The sequence below is a fragment of the Purpureocillium lilacinum genome (assembly GCF_023168085.1).
Source record: "Purpureocillium lilacinum CBS 284.36 DNA, scaffold_7, whole genome shotgun sequence".
NCBI classification, from domain to species: Eukaryota; Fungi; Ascomycota; class Sordariomycetes; order Hypocreales; family Ophiocordycipitaceae; genus Purpureocillium; species Purpureocillium lilacinum.
The window spans coordinates 1,596,767-1,615,179 of record NW_027072117.1 but is presented as its reverse complement, the minus strand read 5'-3'; the positions used below and the strand labels follow the sequence as shown (position 1 = coordinate 1,615,179).

General features: G+C 61.1%; 7 protein-coding genes and 1 non-coding gene across 8 annotated transcripts; 4 read left to right on the top strand and 4 right to left on the bottom strand.

Annotated features, from left to right (window-relative positions):
• Positions 1–704: 704 nt before the first annotated feature.
• PLICBS_009386 (exosome 3'->5 exonuclease subunit ski4 (Csl4)) lies at positions 705–1,390 on the bottom strand (the record flags this gene model as incomplete). Its single annotated transcript, XM_018325000.2, has 2 exons — positions 705–875; positions 935–1,390. The coding sequence occupies 2 exons, from the start codon at positions 1,388–1,390 to the stop codon at positions 705–707; spliced, it is 627 nt and encodes a 208-aa protein (XP_018176394.1).
• A 1,915-nt stretch (positions 1,391–3,305) lies between these two features.
• Positions 3,306–7,932, top strand: PLICBS_009385 (uncharacterized protein; the record flags this gene model as incomplete). Its single annotated transcript, XM_018324999.2, has 3 exons — positions 3,306–3,737; positions 3,842–5,562; positions 5,613–7,932. The coding sequence occupies 3 exons, from the start codon at positions 3,306–3,308 to the stop codon at positions 7,930–7,932; spliced, it is 4,473 nt and encodes a 1,490-aa protein (XP_018176393.2).
• Positions 7,933–8,873: 941 nt separating this feature from the next.
• Positions 8,874–10,061, bottom strand: PLICBS_009384 (uncharacterized protein; the record flags this gene model as incomplete). The annotated part of the gene is made up of 1 exon (XM_018324998.2): positions 8,874–10,061. The coding sequence occupies one exon, from the start codon at positions 10,059–10,061 to the stop codon at positions 8,874–8,876; it is 1,188 nt and encodes a 395-aa protein (XP_018176392.1).
• A 2,228-nt stretch (positions 10,062–12,289) lies between these two features.
• PLICBS_009383 (uncharacterized protein) lies at positions 12,290–12,983 on the top strand (the record flags this gene model as incomplete). Its single annotated transcript, XM_018324997.2, has 3 exons — positions 12,290–12,382; positions 12,509–12,867; positions 12,920–12,983. The coding sequence occupies 3 exons, from the start codon at positions 12,290–12,292 to the stop codon at positions 12,981–12,983; spliced, it is 516 nt and encodes a 171-aa protein (XP_018176391.1).
• Positions 12,984–13,559: 576 nt separating this feature from the next.
• Positions 13,560–14,301, top strand: PLICBS_009382 (uncharacterized protein; the record flags this gene model as incomplete). The annotated part of the gene is made up of 3 exons (XM_018324996.2): positions 13,560–13,965; positions 14,077–14,151; positions 14,204–14,301. 3 exons carry the CDS (start codon positions 13,560–13,562, stop codon positions 14,299–14,301), a joined length of 579 nt encoding a protein of 192 aa, XP_018176390.2.
• A 171-nt stretch (positions 14,302–14,472) lies between these two features.
• PLICBS_009381 (uncharacterized protein) lies at positions 14,473–15,561 on the bottom strand (the record flags this gene model as incomplete). The annotated part of the gene is made up of 2 exons (XM_018324995.2): positions 14,473–15,121; positions 15,224–15,561. 2 exons carry the CDS (start codon positions 15,559–15,561, stop codon positions 14,473–14,475), a joined length of 987 nt encoding a protein of 328 aa, XP_018176389.1.
• Positions 15,562–16,326: 765 nt separating this feature from the next.
• PLICBS_009380 lies at positions 16,327–16,398 on the top strand. Its single transcript has one exon. It is a non-coding gene; the product is annotated as a tRNA-Gly (tRNA).
• A 391-nt stretch (positions 16,399–16,789) lies between these two features.
• PLICBS_009379 (uncharacterized protein) lies at positions 16,790–17,623 on the bottom strand (the record flags this gene model as incomplete). The annotated part of the gene is made up of 2 exons (XM_018324994.2): positions 16,790–17,345; positions 17,406–17,623. 2 exons carry the CDS (start codon positions 17,621–17,623, stop codon positions 16,790–16,792), a joined length of 774 nt encoding a protein of 257 aa, XP_018176388.2.
• Positions 17,624–18,413: the final 790 nt, after the last annotated feature.

Genomic DNA, 18,413 nt, shown 5'->3' with positions numbered 1-18,413 from the left:
GACGGTAATCAGACAGCGGTTTCGCAGCACAACACAGTCCTCTACGGACAACGTAAAATGCTCTGCACATTCTAGATAGTGATACTATGTATGCACCGAATACCACGGCTGGGGAGGATAACTAACGCACGGCCAACGCCAGGCTCGGCAGACCGGGCGCTGCCTCGATCCGTTTCACGATCAGGTTCGGACCCCCTGCCTCGTCTCACTACGTACCGGGAGCAGCAGCAAACAAATGCCGCCGCAGGTGATGCGTGCCCGATTGCAGGCCAGGGTATCTATTCTAGCAATGTTCTAGCAAAAAAAAAAAAAGGTAGGCTGCTTTACTCCGTCTCAGCACGACCGGACGACCAAGCCGGCGAGGCTGCCGGCTGCCATTGCCTTTGTTATCCGCCCTTCCTTGGAGGTGTGCCAGGAGTGTGCGGCGGTAAGCGGTGCAGCTGGAGCAATGCGTGTGGCAGCCTGCGCACCCAGCACGTAACCGATACCCTCATGCTCGCCGTTCTGCCTCTCCATTCCGATGAGGGTGCGCGGTACAGCCCACTTCGCTATTGTCGCGCACAGAGCTCGGAAGGCGGCTGTGATCCGTCACCGAGCACACCCCACAGTCCGGTCTCCCCTCTGCTCGGCATCTGGTCGAGAACTGCGCCAAGGCTGCCTTCGTGTGCTGCCCGCAATTGTGTTTTTGAGGCCGGCCTCGCCTCTCAGGTAGGCTTTGCAACCTTCCTCGGCTCGCTGGCGCCGGTCTCGGGGTCCTTGTACTCCTTCCAACTGACGGGCACCATGTCGTTGCCGGCCTCGCTTGTCGCCATGATGACGCCGAGCTCATTGGACGCTGTCGAGAGGTAGTAGTTGGCCTGGTCACCCAACGATATCTAGTTCCGACATGTCAGTATCGCGGCAAACGCCAGCAACGAGTCGGCAGAGTGCTCACTACCGATGCCCGGACAATGTCGCCGGGCTTGAACGACTCGTAGATCTTGACCTTGTCCTTCTCTGTCGCGCGCACATCCTGCACGCGAATAACGCCCTGCCACTCCGTCTGCAGAACTGTATCGCCGACCTGCTGGATCACCACGATGGCCTGCTTGGGCATCAGGCGCACCACACGCGCCAGCACCACGTTGCCCACGTCCGGCAGGATCTCGCGCTTCTTTCCGTGCCGCGACACGGAGACCGTCGCTAGTTCCTCGGGATCGGCGGCGGTGATCTTGTTCAGCCGCTTCGCGGGGCCGGGAGCCTTTGCCGGAGGAGTGATAGTGACCTTGCCCATGAGCGACGACACCACGTTGCCGTCGTGGATGTGTGTGCCGGGGCCCGAGGCATACTTGCTCACAGGCCCGATGATTTTGCCGGGTACGGCGACGGCAGGAACGTCATCGGCAGCCATGGCGGGTGATTGGGCGCATGAATTCGGTATCAGGTTGACCTCGAGCGTTGGCAGAGGAAGCTTCCTAGAATTTCCTAGTTGTTATCGATAGCAGCGGGGCTGTCCCATCGCCTCGCAGGCTCCTTGGACCAGAGCTCGTCGCCCAGCAGTGCTAGCCACATAGACAGCTGCTTACTCATTCAAGACTCGTGCGTGACGATGCACGTGATGCTCGCGCGACGACGCTTAAATCCAGGCGCTATCTCCGCTTGGGTGGCCCCGTCCTGGACCCCACCCTCGGCTCCGATCCGGCAAGCCTTTCGACGCTAGGATGCTTTCCAGGTCGGCGGGGACGCTGTCACTGTTGGCTCCTCGCCCTCGCTTGCAAAGGTCGTCGTCATTCATGACCTGACAGAGCGTCTGTTGGTAAGTTGTCGATTTGCCGGGGTGAACACCAGCCCAGCTCCGCGCAGCACGATTTTGGCGTACGGTGGTCGCCGATTGTCCTGCTCCTCACGCGGCGCAACCGACGGCAAATCGAGGCCGGCGAGCGCAGTCAATCCGGGATTCGTTTAATGAATCATCAGGGCCAAACGAATCCCGTTGCCGCTTGGCCCGTTAGGCCTGGCCCAGTTTTCCCGTTGGTGTCTTTCTGATTCTGCACAGGCAGGACGCCACGGCGAACGGTCTCCGGAGTCCAGCTGGAGTCACGGTGGTTGCGTGGCGTCGCGCACGCATCGAGGTCGCGTGCTTTCTAAGCAACAAGATGGAAAAGTTGAGTCGGGCCGGGTACGACATCCGCTGTCACCGCTGTTGGCTCGTCTGGAGCTGAATCTCCGCGCCATCGGAGCCCTGTCCTGGATGCCCGGGGGCTGCTGGTGCTGTGAGCTGTCAGTGAGTGAAGTGTGATGGTCGAGTGCAGTACTGTACTGTACAGTACTGTATGTACAAAGTGTGTGCCCTTGGCTCCTCCTGTATTGTCCATGTACTCGCGCAGTCGGCAATAGGCAGGGTGCATGGCGTCGTCGCGCACCGATGTGAGTTGTTGGGCAGGGACCCGACACTGCTGCCATGTACTCCGCAGATGTGCAGTACTGTACCTCGTACCTCGTGCTGGACGGCGCTCCAAGAGCGGGCGCCCTGGATGCCCGGGATGGATGCCCGGGAAGCGGTGTCTGGGGTGGATTCGACTGGCAATGCGAGCGTCGGACAATGTCTGGTGCCGGGGGCCGACAGTCCATCGACCTGCTCGCCTCGTGCTAGCCCCAGCAAACGCAGTGCAGCTCGCTCGGAGCCCTGGCTGGCCTGGGCCCCGCGCGGCAGCGGGAAGCTCTGAATGGAGTTTGGAGGAGCGAAGCAAGTTTGGCGTTTTTAGAGGGGCGGATTTGGGATGCGAAGTCCTGATGGATCGATACGGAGCACTGATGATTGCCGACTGAAAAAGGCTGTTGTCTGCCCCGACGGCCCGGGGAAGGAGCCATGCGTTTGTGCCTGCCTCAACACTTGCAAGTCGTCGCTTGTTGTCGCGCTGCTCATCGAGCTTCATCTCATCCAAGGATCTATCCTCTGTTTCTTCTCCATCGCTCAGTGCCTCACCCGAATGAATCGAGCGTTTATTATACGCACACCCGACGCCGGAGTCTTGATTAGCATCGGAAGCCCGTTCTTTGGTCCGTCCAGCAATCGGCCGCTGCCTCTCCACACTTTTGGCGCTACGAGCCTCCGAGCACACCACACTCGAGGCCCCGTACGTTTTGATGCCGTACTAGCCCATACCTGAGGCTATCGTTCGCGCTATAACAGCAGCGACGGCCCCCCATCCGTTTTCGCCATCGCAAGTTCGCAACTTCAGTGACAGGCTCGAGACGGCAACTCAGCCGTCCGTCCGCTGCCCTGAGAACCGGTCTCGTCGCACGGCGCAGGCCTCTCGGCGATCATGGCGGACCCGCCTGAGAAGACGGACCTCGAGCTCAAGGCGCCAGATGCCCTCGCCGCCGCCGTGCAGCCCACCATTTCCAACGACAGCCAGCACACGCGCCCCGAGCCGACTACAAGCAGTCCGCCGATAACTGGTGCTGAAGCCAGCAGCGGTGATGATGAAAAAGTCGAAAAGGGCCCCGAGGACATCGGCGGCCGAAGCCGACCCAACGAACTCAACCTGACCAAGAGCTATGCGACCGATGCGAGCGCCGCGACGGCCGCCACTGCGGCTGCCGCCCAGAACGTTCACAAGCCGTGGTACAAGAAGATGAACCCGTTGCGCTGGGGCGGCATCCCCAAAGTCCCCGACGAGCGCCTCGTGTCGCGCGAGTATCAGGCCGGCTTCTTTAGCAAGTTGACGTTTCAGTGGATGACACCACTCATGTCGGTAAGTCGACCCTCTGAAGCCAGATACCCGAGATCTGCATGCTACCAATGGGGCGCGTTCGTGAGAGCGCAACTTCGCTGACTGGCTGATTGTCTATTTGACAGACGGGGTATAAGCGCCAGCTAGAACAAGGCGACATCTGGACCGTCAACCCCAACCGTGCGGTCGAGCCTCTTACAGTAAGCGTCAAGGAAGCTTTTCAGCGTCGTGTCAAAAACGGCCAGAACAATCCTCTCTTCTGGGCCCTGCATGAGAGTTTTCGCTTCGAGTTCTGGCTCGGCGGTTTCTGCGCCGTGCTGGGCACCGTCCTGCAAGTCATCTCGCCTTTTACTCTGCGCTTTCTCATCCAGTTCGCGACGGACGCCTGGGTTGCCAATGTATCCAATGGGCCGGCGCCGCCCATCGGCCACGGAATCGGGTTGGTCATTGGCATCACCCTCATGCAGATCATCCAAAGTTTCTGCATTAGCCACTTCATTTACCGCGGCATGATGCTGGGTGGCCAGAGTCGCGGCGTCCTCATCGGATTGATCTACGAAAAGGCCATGGTCATCTCGGGCAGGGCCAAGGCCGGCGGTGTTCGCGAAACCCTGATGCCCGAGACGGACGAGACGGACGAGAAGGAGAAGGAGAATGAGGGCTCTACTCCAGCAGCCAACGCTGGCAAATCCAAGACGAAAAAGGGCAAAAAGGACAAAAAAGACAAGGGCAAGAACCCACAGGATGGCCTGGGCTGGGCCAACGGCCGCATCGTCAACCTCATGAGTGTCGATACCTACCGCGTCGACCAAGCCTCCGCCCTCTTCCACATGATCTGGACATCACCCATTGCCTGCCTGATCACCCTGATTCTCCTCCTTATCAATTTGACGTACAGCGCACTCGCCGGCTTTGGGTTGCTGGTCATCGGCGTGCCCGCCTTGACGCGCGCCATACGAAGTCTGTTCCGGCGCCGCAAGAACATCAATAAGATCACCGATCAGCGAGTGTCTCTCACCCAGGAAATCCTGCAGTCAGTCCGTTTTGTCAAATACTTTGGCTGGGAAAAGGCATTCATCGGGCGGCTGGGCGAGTTTCGGTCCAAGGAGATCCACGCCATCCAGATCCTCCTGGCCATTCGCAATGCCATCAACGCCGTGAGCATGTCCTTGCCCATTTTCGCGTCGATGCTTTCGTTCATCGCCTACTCCTTGTCGAATCACAACCTTGCTCCGGCTCAGGTCTTCTCGTCGCTCGCGCTATTCAACGGCCTTCGTATCCCGCTCAACCTGTTGCCTCTGGTTCTTGGCCAGGTGACCGACGCCTGGTCGTCTCTGAAGAGAATCGAAGAGTTTCTCATGGAGGAAGAACAAGAGGAGGATGTGATCCATAGGCCAGACGGCGAGAGTGCGATTGAGCTGCACGATGCCTCCTTCACATGGGAGAGAACCCCAACGCAGGACCCTGACAAGGGCAGCATTGGCAAAGACAAGAAGCCGACTGCCCCCAAGGCAGGCAAGCCGCAGGAGGGCCATCGCCCAGCCTCATCTGGAGAGGACACGGCCAGCACCCTAGTTGAGGAGCGAGAACCGTTCAAGCTGAACGACCTGAACTTGCGGGCAGGTCGTAACGAGCTTATTGCTGTCATCGGCACAGTCGGCAGTGGCAAGAGCTCTCTGCTCGCCGCTCTGGCCGGTGACATGCGCAAGACGAGCGGTGATGTCGTCTTCGGCGCGTCGCGAGCGTTTTGCCCCCAGTACGCCTGGATTCAAAATACATCGCTGCAGAACAACATCACTTTCGGCAAGGAAATGGACCGGGACTGGTACAAAGAAGTCATCCAAGCGTAAGCCACACCGTTTTACCCACCCCAGGGCCTTCACTGACAGCTCACAGATGTGCTCTTCAATCCGACCTCGACATGTTGCCAAATGGAGACCAGACCGAGATTGGAGAACGCGGCATCACTATCTCAGGAGGACAGAAGCAGCGACTGAACATTGCCCGCGCCATCTATTTCGATGCGGACGTCGTTCTGATGGACGACCCCCTCAGCGCTGTCGATGCCCATGTGGGTCGACACATCTTCGACAATGCAATCCTCGGGCTGCTCAAGGACAAGTGCCGCATCCTCGCCACCCACCAGCTCTGGGTGCTTTCGCGCTGCGATCGCATTGTATGGATGGACGCCGGCAAAATCCAAGCCGTTGATACCTTCGACAACCTCATGCGCGACCAAAGCGGCTTCCGGACCCTCATGGAGACGACAGCAGTCGAGGAGCAGGAAGAGCGAGCAGAGAAGCAAGACACCCCTGTCGTGGACGCCGAAGCAGAAAAGAAGAAGAACAAGAAGAACAAAAAGGGGGCGGCGCTGATGCAGCAGGAGGAGAAGGCACAAGCAAGCGTCCCGTGGTCCGTCTACGGCGCCTATGTGCGAGCCTCAGGGTCCATGTTCAACGCCCCCCTCGTCATCTTCGTCCTTATTCTTTCGCAAGGAGCGAACATCATGACGAGTCTCTGGTTGTCGTACTGGACTTCCGACAAATTTGGCCTGTCTACAGGGCAGTATATTGGCATTTATGCGGGTCTTGGAGCCTTCCAGGCAATCCTCATGTTCCTCTTCTCCGTCCTGCTGTCCATATTGGGGACCAACTCCTCCAAGGTCATGCTCCGCGATGCCGTCACTCGCGTTCTCCGGGCCCCGATGTCCTTTTTCGACACCACCCCTCTCGGCCGCATCACGAACCGCTTCTCGCGCGACGTGGATGTTATGGACAACAACCTGACGGATGCGATCCGCATGTACTTCTTCACACTGGCCATGGTAAGCGCCGTATTTGCGCTCATCATTGCCTTCTTCCACTACTTCGCCATCGCTCTGGTGCCACTCTACTGCCTCTTCATCCTCGCTGCCTCGTACTATAGAGCGTCGGCACGTGAGGTGAAGCGATTCGAATCCGTCCTGCGGTCTCATGTCTTTGCCAAGTTCGGCGAAGGCCTCAGCGGCGTGGCATCTATCCGAGCATACGGACTCAAAACGCGATTTGTCAACGAGCTGCGGGCCGCCATCGACGAGATGAACGGGGCGTATTACCTCACTTTCTCGAACCAGCGGTGGCTGTCCATCCGCCTCGACATGATTGGCAACGCCCTTGTCTTCACAGTCGGAATCCTGGTGGTCACGTCTCGCTTCAGTGTCAACCCGTCGATCGGCGGCCTCGTGCTCAGCTACATCCTGGCCATTGTTCAGATGCTGCAATTCGCCATTCGACAGCTTGCCGAGGTAGAGAACGGCATGAACGCGGTTGAGCGCCTCCGCTACTACGGTACGCAGCTAGAGGAGGAAGCGCCGTTGCATACTGTCGACGTGCGAGAGACGTGGCCTGAGAAGGGCGAGATTGTCTTCAACAACGTCGAGATGCGATATCGGGAGAACTTGCCTCTGGTTCTACAGGGCCTGTCCATGCACGTCAGAGGGGGCGAGCGAATCGGCATCGTAGGTCGCACGGGTGCCGGCAAGAGCTCCATCATGAGCACGCTCTTCCGCCTTGTCGAAATCTCGTCAGGGTCCATCACCATTGACGGCGTTAACATCTCCACGATCGGGCTGTACGACTTGCGCTCCCGGCTTGCCATCATCCCGCAAGACCCAACACTGTTCCACGGCACTGTTCGGAGCAATCTCGATCCGTTCGGTGAGCACACCGACTTGGAGCTCTGGTCTGCTTTACGACAAGCAGACCTGATCCCCGCGGATGCGTCTTTCGAGGACCGTAAGACAGACCCGTCTCGCATCCACCTCGACTCTATCGTTGAGGAGGACGGGCTCAACTTCTCGCTAGGCCAGCGCCAACTCATGGCCCTGGCCCGTGCCTTGGTGCGCGGCTCACAAATCATCGTGTGCGACGAGGCGACGTCGAGCGTCGACATGGAGACGGACGACAAGATACAGCGCACCATGGCCACGGGTTTCCGCGGCAAGACGCTCCTGTGCATCGCCCACCGGCTGCGCACAATCATCGGCTACGACCGCATCTGCGTCATGGACGCCGGGCAGATCGCCGAGCTGGACACCCCCGCCGCGCTGTGGGACAAGGGCGGCATCTTCAGGGGCATGTGCGACAGGAGCGGCATCCGGGCCGAGGACATCCAGGGCGCGAGGGAGGGCCTCCTCGAACTGGACACGGGCGCGGCGGGGCCGAGCGGCACGAAGTGATTTGCGTCTCCCAAAAACAAAATTGGCCATGGTTGCGTTGTTCACGAGATGTACGTCTAGAGGAGGAGTCTGGGCGACCATGCCATACTGCAGGGCGGGCACATGAGGAGGAATCGGATACAACCTCGGCATGCCGTTCGCATTGACGAAGGCGGCGGCGGCGGCGTTGCATTGACACAGCTAGCATTGACGTTTGTTGGATACCATATTTAGTAGCATCTCATGGCACGATAGACTCGGCATGAACCGAGCGCCGGCAATATCATCAGCTTAATGGCCTTTTAATGACGTTACTCGTACTTTGCACCTTGTACCTGCTTGGCGTCAGTTGGACACTTGAATGCTCTGAAGTTCGTGACCGGTCGAGCACCACGCTTGTAAATTGCACGGCATCGCATCCTGCGCTGTGACAGATATTGACAATTACTGATTGGCAAAAGATACGTATATACGGCTGGAAGGAGCGTGCAAACAAAAAAGGCAAATCCCATGATACGCGACGCATGCACATGCCGACCGACCGACTCCCCAATCTAATCCCATGCAGGGTCTCCCGCCGCGCGGCACGCGACCACAGTCGTACAGCTGCTGCTGCTCCCCTCCTGCTCCCGCTCCTGCTCCTGCTCCTGCTCGTCCCTCAATCGCCTCCGGCCAGCAATATGTTCGTTCCTGTTGCCTTGATACTGCGCCTCCCCGGTATGTCACCCTAGCGCGGGGGCCTCTGTACGCAACACGACGCCTCGAAAGGGCATTAAAGCGTGACGCCGCAGTTAAGTCGTTCCGGCTGTAAAGTCGTTTGGCAAATGTGAAGAAGCAAATCCAATCCGTTAAAACGCCCGTTGTGATGGCTCGCAGAATCCGCGGGGATTTAAATCAGACGTAACCCAAAGAACGCCACTATGAAGTCTGAGACGCGCACACCTCCTCTGAGAGGACATCCTTCAGAATCGGCTCAATGGGCTGTTTGTCCTTCCTCCTCCCAGCGAGTTTCTGGGCCCCGTCGAGGGGGGCATCTGCGGCGGCGGGAAGGCATTGGGATCGTCGGCCAGGAGGTCCTCGAGGTAGGCGCTGGGTGCTCGTTGGCCGGCAGGGGGGGAGCTTAGGTTGACGGAGCTGGTGCTCATGCCGCTGACGTCCCTCCGCGGCGCATACTGAGGCGAGTCGGGGGGCGAGGGTCCGAGGGTGTTGCGGGAGACATTGGCGTAGTGGCCACGCGAATCGGGTCGGAGGTTGTTCAGGCTGATACTATTGGTCTGATTGGGAGGAGCGTTCGGAGAATTGGATGCGTAGAAGCCAGACGGGAGGAAAGCGGAGCCACGATTCCCAGCGCTGCCGTTGTTGGCGGCCGTGGGGGAGAAGAACAGGTTCGAGTGGCTCGGAGTCGACGAAGGGACGGGTCCACGGTTGGTTCGTCGAACACCGCGGCCGGCCGCAGCGGCTCCGCCTCCGCCCAGCGACATCGTCGATCCTTGATCGGTGTACTTGTAGAACGGGGCGGGAGGCGCGGGGAATCCGGCTTTGGCGTTGGCGTCGTGCTGTGCCTTGGCAGCGCGTTCGACGGATCGGTGGAGGAGGAGGCTAACAATGCCGCGCCACAGCAGGATGGCAAGGCCAAAGGCTCCGAGGATGGATCCGACGATGATGAAGACGCTGCCATCGGGCATACTCGACTGTTGCATGAAGGGGGCATTCTTGGTGGGCGGCACGGACGGGGCAGGATACGTGGGGATGCCGCCTGGCCCTGTCAGCGTCGGGAAGCCGGTAAGCTCCTCGCCCTTGGTCACCGAGGAGCCACTGGTAATGGTGGACTGGCTAGTCGGCTGCGAAGTGACCGACGAGGCAGTACTGATGGTGCTGGACGAGGACTGCTTCTCATCGGGGGTCGGTGAAGGGGTGGATTTGGCCGACGGCGTCGACTTGTCGGTTGTGGGCGAGTCTTTGGGCGTCGCAGAAGGGGTTGTCTTGGCGCTCGGGCTGGGAGTGGGCGTCGACTTGTTATCGGCGGGCGTAGTTTTCTTGTCGTCGGTAGCTTTGTCGTCTTGGGCGAGGACGGGCGACGAGAAGAGGGCGAGGGAGCCGAGCGTCGTCAGCAGGAGCGAAGGCCCCGGCAGGTACTTTGTCGGTCTCATCCTGGGCTGGGGATGTGTCGCTGGCGTGCAGAAAAGGATGCACTCGAATGATGAAGAGAGGCCCTGTTTCCGCTAGATGTCGGTGGGCGCGCTGGGCCGTTCCTTGCGCTCGACGTCGAATCGACGGGGGAGGGGCCCCAGGTTGGAGGTGCGAAAGGGATGGCGGGTGAGGCTGGCACGAGACGGTCGGGCGACGATTCGGCGGACGGCGGCAACGTGGACGGCGTCGGCTAAGAGCGGGAGACGAAGGTGAACGAGATAAATTATAAGAGGGAATGCAGATGCAAAAAAGAAAGGATGCGGCCGGGAGCTGGTTGACAAGGCGCTACAGGCCGAGCGAAGACATGGCTGGCGACGGGGGGGAGAGATGAACGGGGAGAAGAAAGCAATTTGTCGCGACGGGCGGGACGAGATGGGACGGGGGGTGGAGGAGCGCTGAGCTGGGCTGCGGTGCGGCGGGCAGCGACTTGGGGGCGACGCAGGCGCAGAGCGACGTGCGCAGGCACCCGGGACGGGCAGCTTGGGGGGTCCGGGGGGCCTCGACGGGTCCCTACCAAGGCGCTACAGTCCCTGCGGCAGCCGCAGAAAAATTGCATCAATGGGAATGGATGGATGGGACGACCTCCTCTGGGCTGGGCCGGGCTGGGCAGGGCAGGGCAGTCCATTCTCCAGGGCAAGCTGCAGCGGCTTCCATGCTTCGGCCCCATTGCAGCCCATCGCCCTCCTCCCATCGACGAGTGCGCGAGCGCCAACGAGTGCGCCCCCCCTCCGCGCTAACAACCGTCGAGGGCGCATCACGTCTGCGCCGGTTCAGGGGCGAGCAGGCGCTAGAGGCAATACGGGTTCAGGCGCCCTGGAGGGCCCCATTGTGCTGCTGGGCGGTGCGTTGCGCACCACGCGGGCGCTGCCGGATGGCTGCTGGGCCCAACCTTGCGGACGCCACCTCATCAGCTCGCTCACTGCGCAGCGCAATGCAATGCAGAGAGGTGAGGTGAGGTGTGAGACCTGCTGCGCAGAACAGCCTGGCAGACGGCGTGCGTTCCTTTTGGCCGACGGCTGCTGCTCATTGCTGCTCGGCCATTTGTTGGGACAGTCGGAGGGGGCGTGGACGGTCCGAGATGGACCTATTAATGGCATATGTCTCGGCGACGGTGAGCCGCAGCCAACACGTCCAACTGTCCGTCCCGCAGCAGCAGCAGCAGCAGCGAATGGCCTCGCGATCGCCTCGCACTGCACCGGCCACCTAAAAATGTACCCACTGCTCGTCGCAACGCCGTCCACATGTCGACACGCAAATCTGCGAATTCGACGAACCTCTGCAATGTCCCCGTTCGCACGCCGCAATCGGGCCCGGCCACCTGGGCAATGGACGTCAACAATAAACAAAGCAAGCCGCCCTGCCGGTTCCCGCCCCGTGTTGCTGCGATACGACGTGCCAGGAATGCGTTTTGACGTCACCTAACCCGGCTGCATCGTCGCCCTGCAGGCCCGCACTGCAAGAACGAGGAATTCCATGGGCCCGCCGCTGCCTTTGGGAGCGCATCCAATGCAGATTGGCTCTTGTCGACGGATGCACTTTAACTTTGTGCGAGCTGCACTGCGTCGCACGCCTCGGCTGCACTGACACCCGACCCTTTCACTCACACAAAGGCCTGACTGACTGATTGACTGCCCCGAAAAACGAGGCCCTGCGGGCGGCGCGTTCACGCCGTGCACCGCGACCGTTGCGGGGGACCGGCCGTTCAGACACTATGTCGGGAACGGGAGGCCTAAGGCAGGGACCTCGTGGGACGAGCGAAATAACTTTGCCCATGCACGTCGTACAAGGCATCTGAGTTTGGAGCATCGCGGCGAGTTGAATGCCGTCGGGCGGCGGTGGCATTTGTGGCTGGCAATGCCCCCCCGCCACACTCTGAGGTGCGCTGCAGTGTTCCTTGAGTGTTGGACACGCCCAGGCGGGGGAGACCACACGGGGACGGTTGACCGACCTACTGCGGGCACGTGACGCGCCGCCCACTCCGCTCCACTCCCGCCCAGGCGCCGTCGCCGCCTGAGCCTCGTCATCCCTCTAGCCTCCAGGCGCTTGCGGGAGCATCAGCATCCCGACCTACGTCCGACCGCTTCATCGACGACCAGCCCGCCCCTACAACGCCGCGACCCCCCGTCCCCCGGCCGCACCCTGTCCCCCGGATACTCCCTCGCGCACCCGGAAGCTCACCCCGCCCGACATGGAGGAGGAACGTCTCTGGAAGTTTAGAAAGCCCGAGTGGCTGAACAGCGCCTGGGCGCGCAATGCCGGCGTCTACAGCGCCGGAGCTCTGGTACGTCGGACCGACATTTCCATTGTGCCCATTGACTTGATCTCGTCGGCGTCGCTGGGCCCTCCATGCCCGGGGCTGTCCGATGCGCGCTACATGAAATGCAGTCCTGCTAACGCCCGGCCACAGTACTCGCTCGCCTTCTACGTCATGCTCGACTCGGCCGTTTGGTCCAAGTCGGCCCGCAACGGCTCCAGCGTCCACGTCAAGTTCGTCGACTGGCTGCCCCTGGTCTTCTCCAGCCTGGGCATGCTCATCATCAACTCGGTCGAGAAGCAGCGCCTCAGCGCCGACTCCTTCAGCTACAGCGGCTCCGGCGTCGCCTGGAAGGCCCGCGTCGTTCTCTTCCTCGGCTTCGCGGCCCTCGCTGGCGGCATGGCCGGCGGCGTCACCGTCTTTGTGCTCAAGTTTGTGGTCCCGGGCGTGGAAATGCCGGCGCTGGGCATGGGCATCGAGAACATCGTCAGCAACGCGCTCGTTGGGTTCAGGTATGTCTTGCGCTCGCTACCTTCAAGGCCGACATGTGACTGACATGAGCAGCTCTGTGGTCCTCTGGGTGAGCCAGAATATGGAGGACGAGTATTCGTACAACCTGTCGATATAAGATGCACGCCGAGAAAGACAAAAGCGCAATTCAGTCGACGGCCAGTAATGCGCGGAGCCGGCAACCGGGAGGCACCAGAGAGGGGCAAGAGGATGTGTACAACGAGCGGCATAAGTACTGCCTGCATTTGTGGGATGTTTGGCGTCGAGATTGGTTTCATAGCAAGCTTCAACTGTTTCAATACGCCTGTCGTGGACGAGCGGACGGCACGGTTCCATGAGGGGCTTCTCGCAACTTTCGCCCGATCCCACGCGATGATCACATGGGACGGAATATTATCTGCATTTATGGAGTGATTCTACCATCAAATGGGCGGCCACGCTGTGCAATTCCATGCCCATTCGGGGGTCCGAAGTCGTGCTAGTGGTGCGGGAGGGCCCGTTGCAGGTTCCAGTCGCACGCGCCCCGCCAACAGCTCCCAAGTGATCAACCCCTCCATCCAGCTCCAAAGTAAACACTGCATCACCACATCTGCTACCTACCTTGCACATTCACTACACCACGCATCGCTCTCCACGCGCCACAGCCAGACTCCCGATTGCAGCAAGCTCCATTCGGCTCACCAACCCCTCCAGCATGAGCGAGCGCCCTCGCCGCCCGGAGCTCGGCGGTGGCGCCCCGCGAGCCGCCCGCGGCGCCGTCAAATCCAGCGGAATGACCTCCTCCTCGGTCCACCAGCAGCACCACCAGCAGCTGCACCACAGCAACTTCCTGCGCAGCCAGCTCACGCGCCGCCCGACGGGCGCAGCAGCCTCCGGCGCGTCGGGCGCATCGGCCGCGAGCGGCGGGAGCGTGGCGAGCGGCTCCTCGGCCGAGACGCTGCGCGTGCCTGGCGGCGGCGGCGCCGCCGACGTCGACGTCCTGTCCGACACGTCGGAGATTGTCGTGCGCAACCAGCAGGGCGAGATTGAGCTGGGCGATCCGCCGACGCCGGTGCTCGAGGAGCACGACGAGCAGGCTGAGGATAGGCAGGAGGCTGAGAGTGCGTGGACCCTCCGCTCCCCCTTCTCCTTCGTCGCGAAGGCGCGTGGTTCTGCGCGCATGCGAGCGAGGGAGACGATGTTTGTGGATGGGTGCTGACTATGAATTGCAGAGGAGAGACAGCGTTTGGCCGACGCCGTGAGGCACCACTCTGTCAACCACAGCTCTGTACCCGATCAGCCCGAAGGTGAGTTCCTCTGCTGTGCTTCGAGTGTTTCAATAGCTGACACGAGAGCAAGAGCTGCTCGAGGCGGTCCGCGCAGATCTCCGCGCCAAGGTCAGCGCCCTCGCAGAGGACAATTGGATGTTTGAGCCAGAGGAGCCGGCTCGCGGGTGAAGGGCCGCAGCGGCCCTGACGACGACATACAGGTTGCGATGACAGCATACATGCTCTAACGACAACACACAAGCTCCGGACAGCATGCAGGCTCCGGAGACAGGCCGTTACGAAGCACACGCTGCGTGTATTTGCTCTATGTTTTACATACATGCATATCTCATATCGACATCAGTCCAGCCCCGCCGGCGCGGGCGCATCTACGCCGCGCAGACCCCGTCGCGGGGGCTGCTGCTGGGGCGCGCCGCCACCGCCAAAGAAGCCGCTCATCATGTCCATGAGGGGGTTGCTCTGGCGCGGCTTCTGGATGCCAAAGTACATCTCGGCAATCATCTCGAGGGGCTCGGCCCAGACCTCGGCCTCGTTGACCTGGGTCGCGTACTTGGAGACGAGGCCCTTGTACACCTCGGGGGCGCCGCGCTGGATGGCCAGCAGCAGCAGGCCGAGGAAGTTGAGCAGCGGCAGGCTGGGGAAGATGCGCACGTCGGAGCTCGCGCTCGACACGTCTTGCACGCCCAGGTTGGGGCTGTCGCTGCTGAGGGCGCTGGTGAAGAGGCGGTAGCACGTGTTGGCGGCGCGGACGTTGCCCACGAGCAGGTAGGGGAGGATGGCGCGCGCGGCAAAGTGCGGCGCCATGTGGGCGTCGCCCTCCTTGTACCACGCGTACTCCATCTTCAATAGCACCTCGGGGGAGTCTTTGGTGCCGAGCAGCAGGTGCCGCTCCGCCTCGTACGTGTCGTGCTCCTCGGCGTATATCGATCCCGCGACGTGGTGAAGCTCTGGGTCGCCGGCGGGGTACTCGCCGAACTTGGCAGACCATCTGTGAGAAACCCAAAGTCAGCTCAGCGTCTTCTCCCATATCTCCCCTCGCGCGCCCTATCCAGCCATCTAGGAAGGGTCCAAGGGGTCCATCCGTGCTTACCCAATCATCTCGCCGACAAACTTCTTCCTCGTCGGCTCCCCAGCCTCGAACAGGCGCAGGCACGTCAGCAGGCGGCCCTTCGCGGCGGCGTCGGGCTTCAGCTCGGCCTGGCGGTAGACGTCGACGAGCATGACGCACAGGTCGCCGCCGCTGCCGCCCTGGCCGGCGCGGAGCAGGGCCTGGGCGACGCTGGCGAGGATGTCGATGGCGGCGGGCCAGTTGCTCGTCTTGATGTAGCGCGAGGCGGCGACGCGCGTCTGCTGCTGGGCCTCGTAGAAGTCGCCGTCGGCGATCTTCTCCTGCAGCCGCGCGACGATGCGGTCGACCTTGCTCGCCATGGTTTCGTTGCTGCTGCCGCTGCTGCTGCTGCTGCTGTAGGCGAGAGAGGAGAAAGGCAAGGGGGGTCGATCCCGAGGCGCGTGCCGGCGGCGGAGAGGGGGGCGCGGCGTGATGAGGGAGAGTCGGGTCGGACCTGGTGTAACTATACAGCTGGATGGAGGAGCACCATCGAAGCTGTTGGACGTCTGATGGAGGGGTTGTTGGAAAGGCTGCCCGCTGGCCGCCCGGCTTGGAGCTACTAGCCTGTGGGGCCGGGGTGGTCGCTGGGCTCTGTGGGTCGCCTCTTTCGAGATTTCAGAATCGAAGCCAGAAAAAGCTGCCGATCTTTAAACGTCGACTTTGACACTCCAAGTTGCGACCCCTAGATGTGGTTCCCTGAAGGCCTATGCCTTGCTCCTTCTCGGCCCATTGCTTGCAAGTAGGAACTCGACTCTGCTTTGCAAGATGCTATCCCGTGCTGCGACGCAGTCCCCAAGCCCTCGACTAACTGGCTGTCAAAGTTGCCGGCACAGCCAAAGCAGCACAGCGGCGTCTTTCCAGTGCAAAGTTCTTCACCAGAGAGCGCCCGCCTTCACACTGCCCCGCTTCCCGCCTCCCATTCTGAGCGCCGCAGGTTCTCTCAGTTTCAATTCAAGCATCCCATCACTCATTCTTCTTGATCAAGGGCCCATTCCCTGTCAACGGGGGCCCCAGCGTCCCGGGGTGGACCTCGGCAGCCCATCCACCCATATAAGCCCAAATAAGCCGCAGATTACATCACCAGCGCGTGAATAGTGTAGAGGTTAGCATACATGCTTCCCAAGCATGTGACCCGGGTTCGAGTCCCGGTTCACGCAAAAGGAATTTTCTTTTTGCATTTTTTGGCGATAGTCGTTGGATGCTTGTAGACTTGTCTTTTTGCTCTGTTCGACTATCCAGCGGGTTGTGGCCAGCGAGCGAGCCAGCTGAGACACCCATGTGCTGTTGGGGCCCAGCGCGCCGGATCGACGCCAGCTCGGACAAAGGACGAAACGACATGCTCCAAGCCCAGACAAATCCCGTGCATTGTGTACAATCATCATTATCATACTTAGATGCAATTTGACCGTTACGCCTATATACCAGGTATTAACTTCTGCGCCGCGGCCTGCCACTCTTCGAGTCTAGATGCGAAGCAGCCTCGCTCTCTCGCCTTTGCTTCCCCTTCCCTCAGTTCCTGCAGTGTTTGGCCGCTATACAACTCTTTTGTTAGTGGAGTCTTGCACTTCCAGACGACCGCCTTCCCTTCTCGTATAACCACTTGCTGTTGAGTCCCACGCTTGTCCGCTTGCCACCGGACGGACTAGGTGAGCTAGGCGAAAGAGACTCGTTGAACAAGTTGGGTGACGAGTTGGCTCCGAACGGGCTCGCGGATCCGAACGAAGACCTCCGCCCGTTGACAAGCCCGCTCATGCTCTTTGAAAGCAGCGGGCTGCCCGGGCCGTTGTACGGTGAGGGAGATCCCCCGACCGATCCCCTTCCGGACAGGGGCGAGCTGTTGTAGCTGGCTCTGCTTCCCACTGAGCCCGCGAGCGAGGGGGTCCTCGAGTACCTCGGAGGCGTGCTGAACTTGGCGTCGGGGGTCGGCGGAGCGGAGGATGGGGGGAGGCCCAGCAGCTTTCGTTGGGCTACGGTGAGCGGGATGTCGGTGATGTCGTCCGGCGTACGGAGGAGCGGCAGGCATGCCATGGCAATCTGCACCCACGGCACGAGTTGGACCACGAACCAAGCCCAGCTCAGGTAGGCGCGGAATGTGTAGGGGAGGCTGGGTACCAGCAGAGTCAGCACGCGACACAGCCTCGGGCATGGATGAGCATAATCGTACTTTTGAGGGTCAACATTCAGCCTCGCCACCAATTGCACCGACCACATGGCGAGCAGCGCGACAATGTTGTAGCCTATCCGCCTCAAGTTCTTTTCTGAAAAGGTCGTGGCATTCCGTCGGCGCGTGATCTCGTTGAGCCTGGGGTGCCGCCACGTGCCCGGGCTGTCAGTCTCGGGCAGCGCCGCCTTTACCGGCGTCGATTTGACTGGTGTCGACATGATGGGAGGCTTTCCTGCTGGGCGGTGCGCGCGGTCAAGCCGCGTGTTGTTGCTGACGCTTCGTTCTGGACAACGGCGACAGGGGTATGGCACGGCACGTCCTGCACAGGGTCGAGTCAAAGGGCAGTCGTGTCGCGTCGCTGGAGGTCGAAAGAGCCAGGCAGTCCCGTGCGGGGGGTAGCTCTATTGTCGCTGTGCTGCGGGTTAGTAATTGTCGTGCTGGCCGAGGTGGCCGTCGTCCGCGGGAACGGCGCTTTGAACGGCGGATTTGTTGACGTTTGCGGAGGAAGCAAATCACGATGCACCTCCGCGAGGCGACGTCGGGTGGGCTGGGCGGCCGGCAGGACAGGGGACTCGGCTGGGGCGCACGGGCCACACGGAGCCTCAGCAGGCACCCGACCTTGGATTTGGAAGCGACCAGCCTGGAGAGCTCCAGCCCAGCAGAGGACACCTCCACTGCGCTGAGGGCCCTGTCCGCCCGAAGTTCTAGCGCCCCCAGCACCCGTCGCTGCGCCGCGCTGGAGCCTCCAGCGCCTGATCGCCTCACCAGTGAACGGGCGGACCTGGAGCCATTGGATCGGGGTTCCATTCTCCCTGCACAGGGTGAGGCGCATCCTCTCCAACGCCTCAGCCAGGCCTTTTTTGAAGCGTCACCACCTCCTTCGTTATCCTTTCCTTCCTCAAAACTAGTCACCAATTCCGCCGGCTGCATCGCCAGACCGCGGCTTCCATCGTCCGAGACCTCGCACCATCTCTAGACAGCCTTTCTCCGACACCATCATGCGCTACT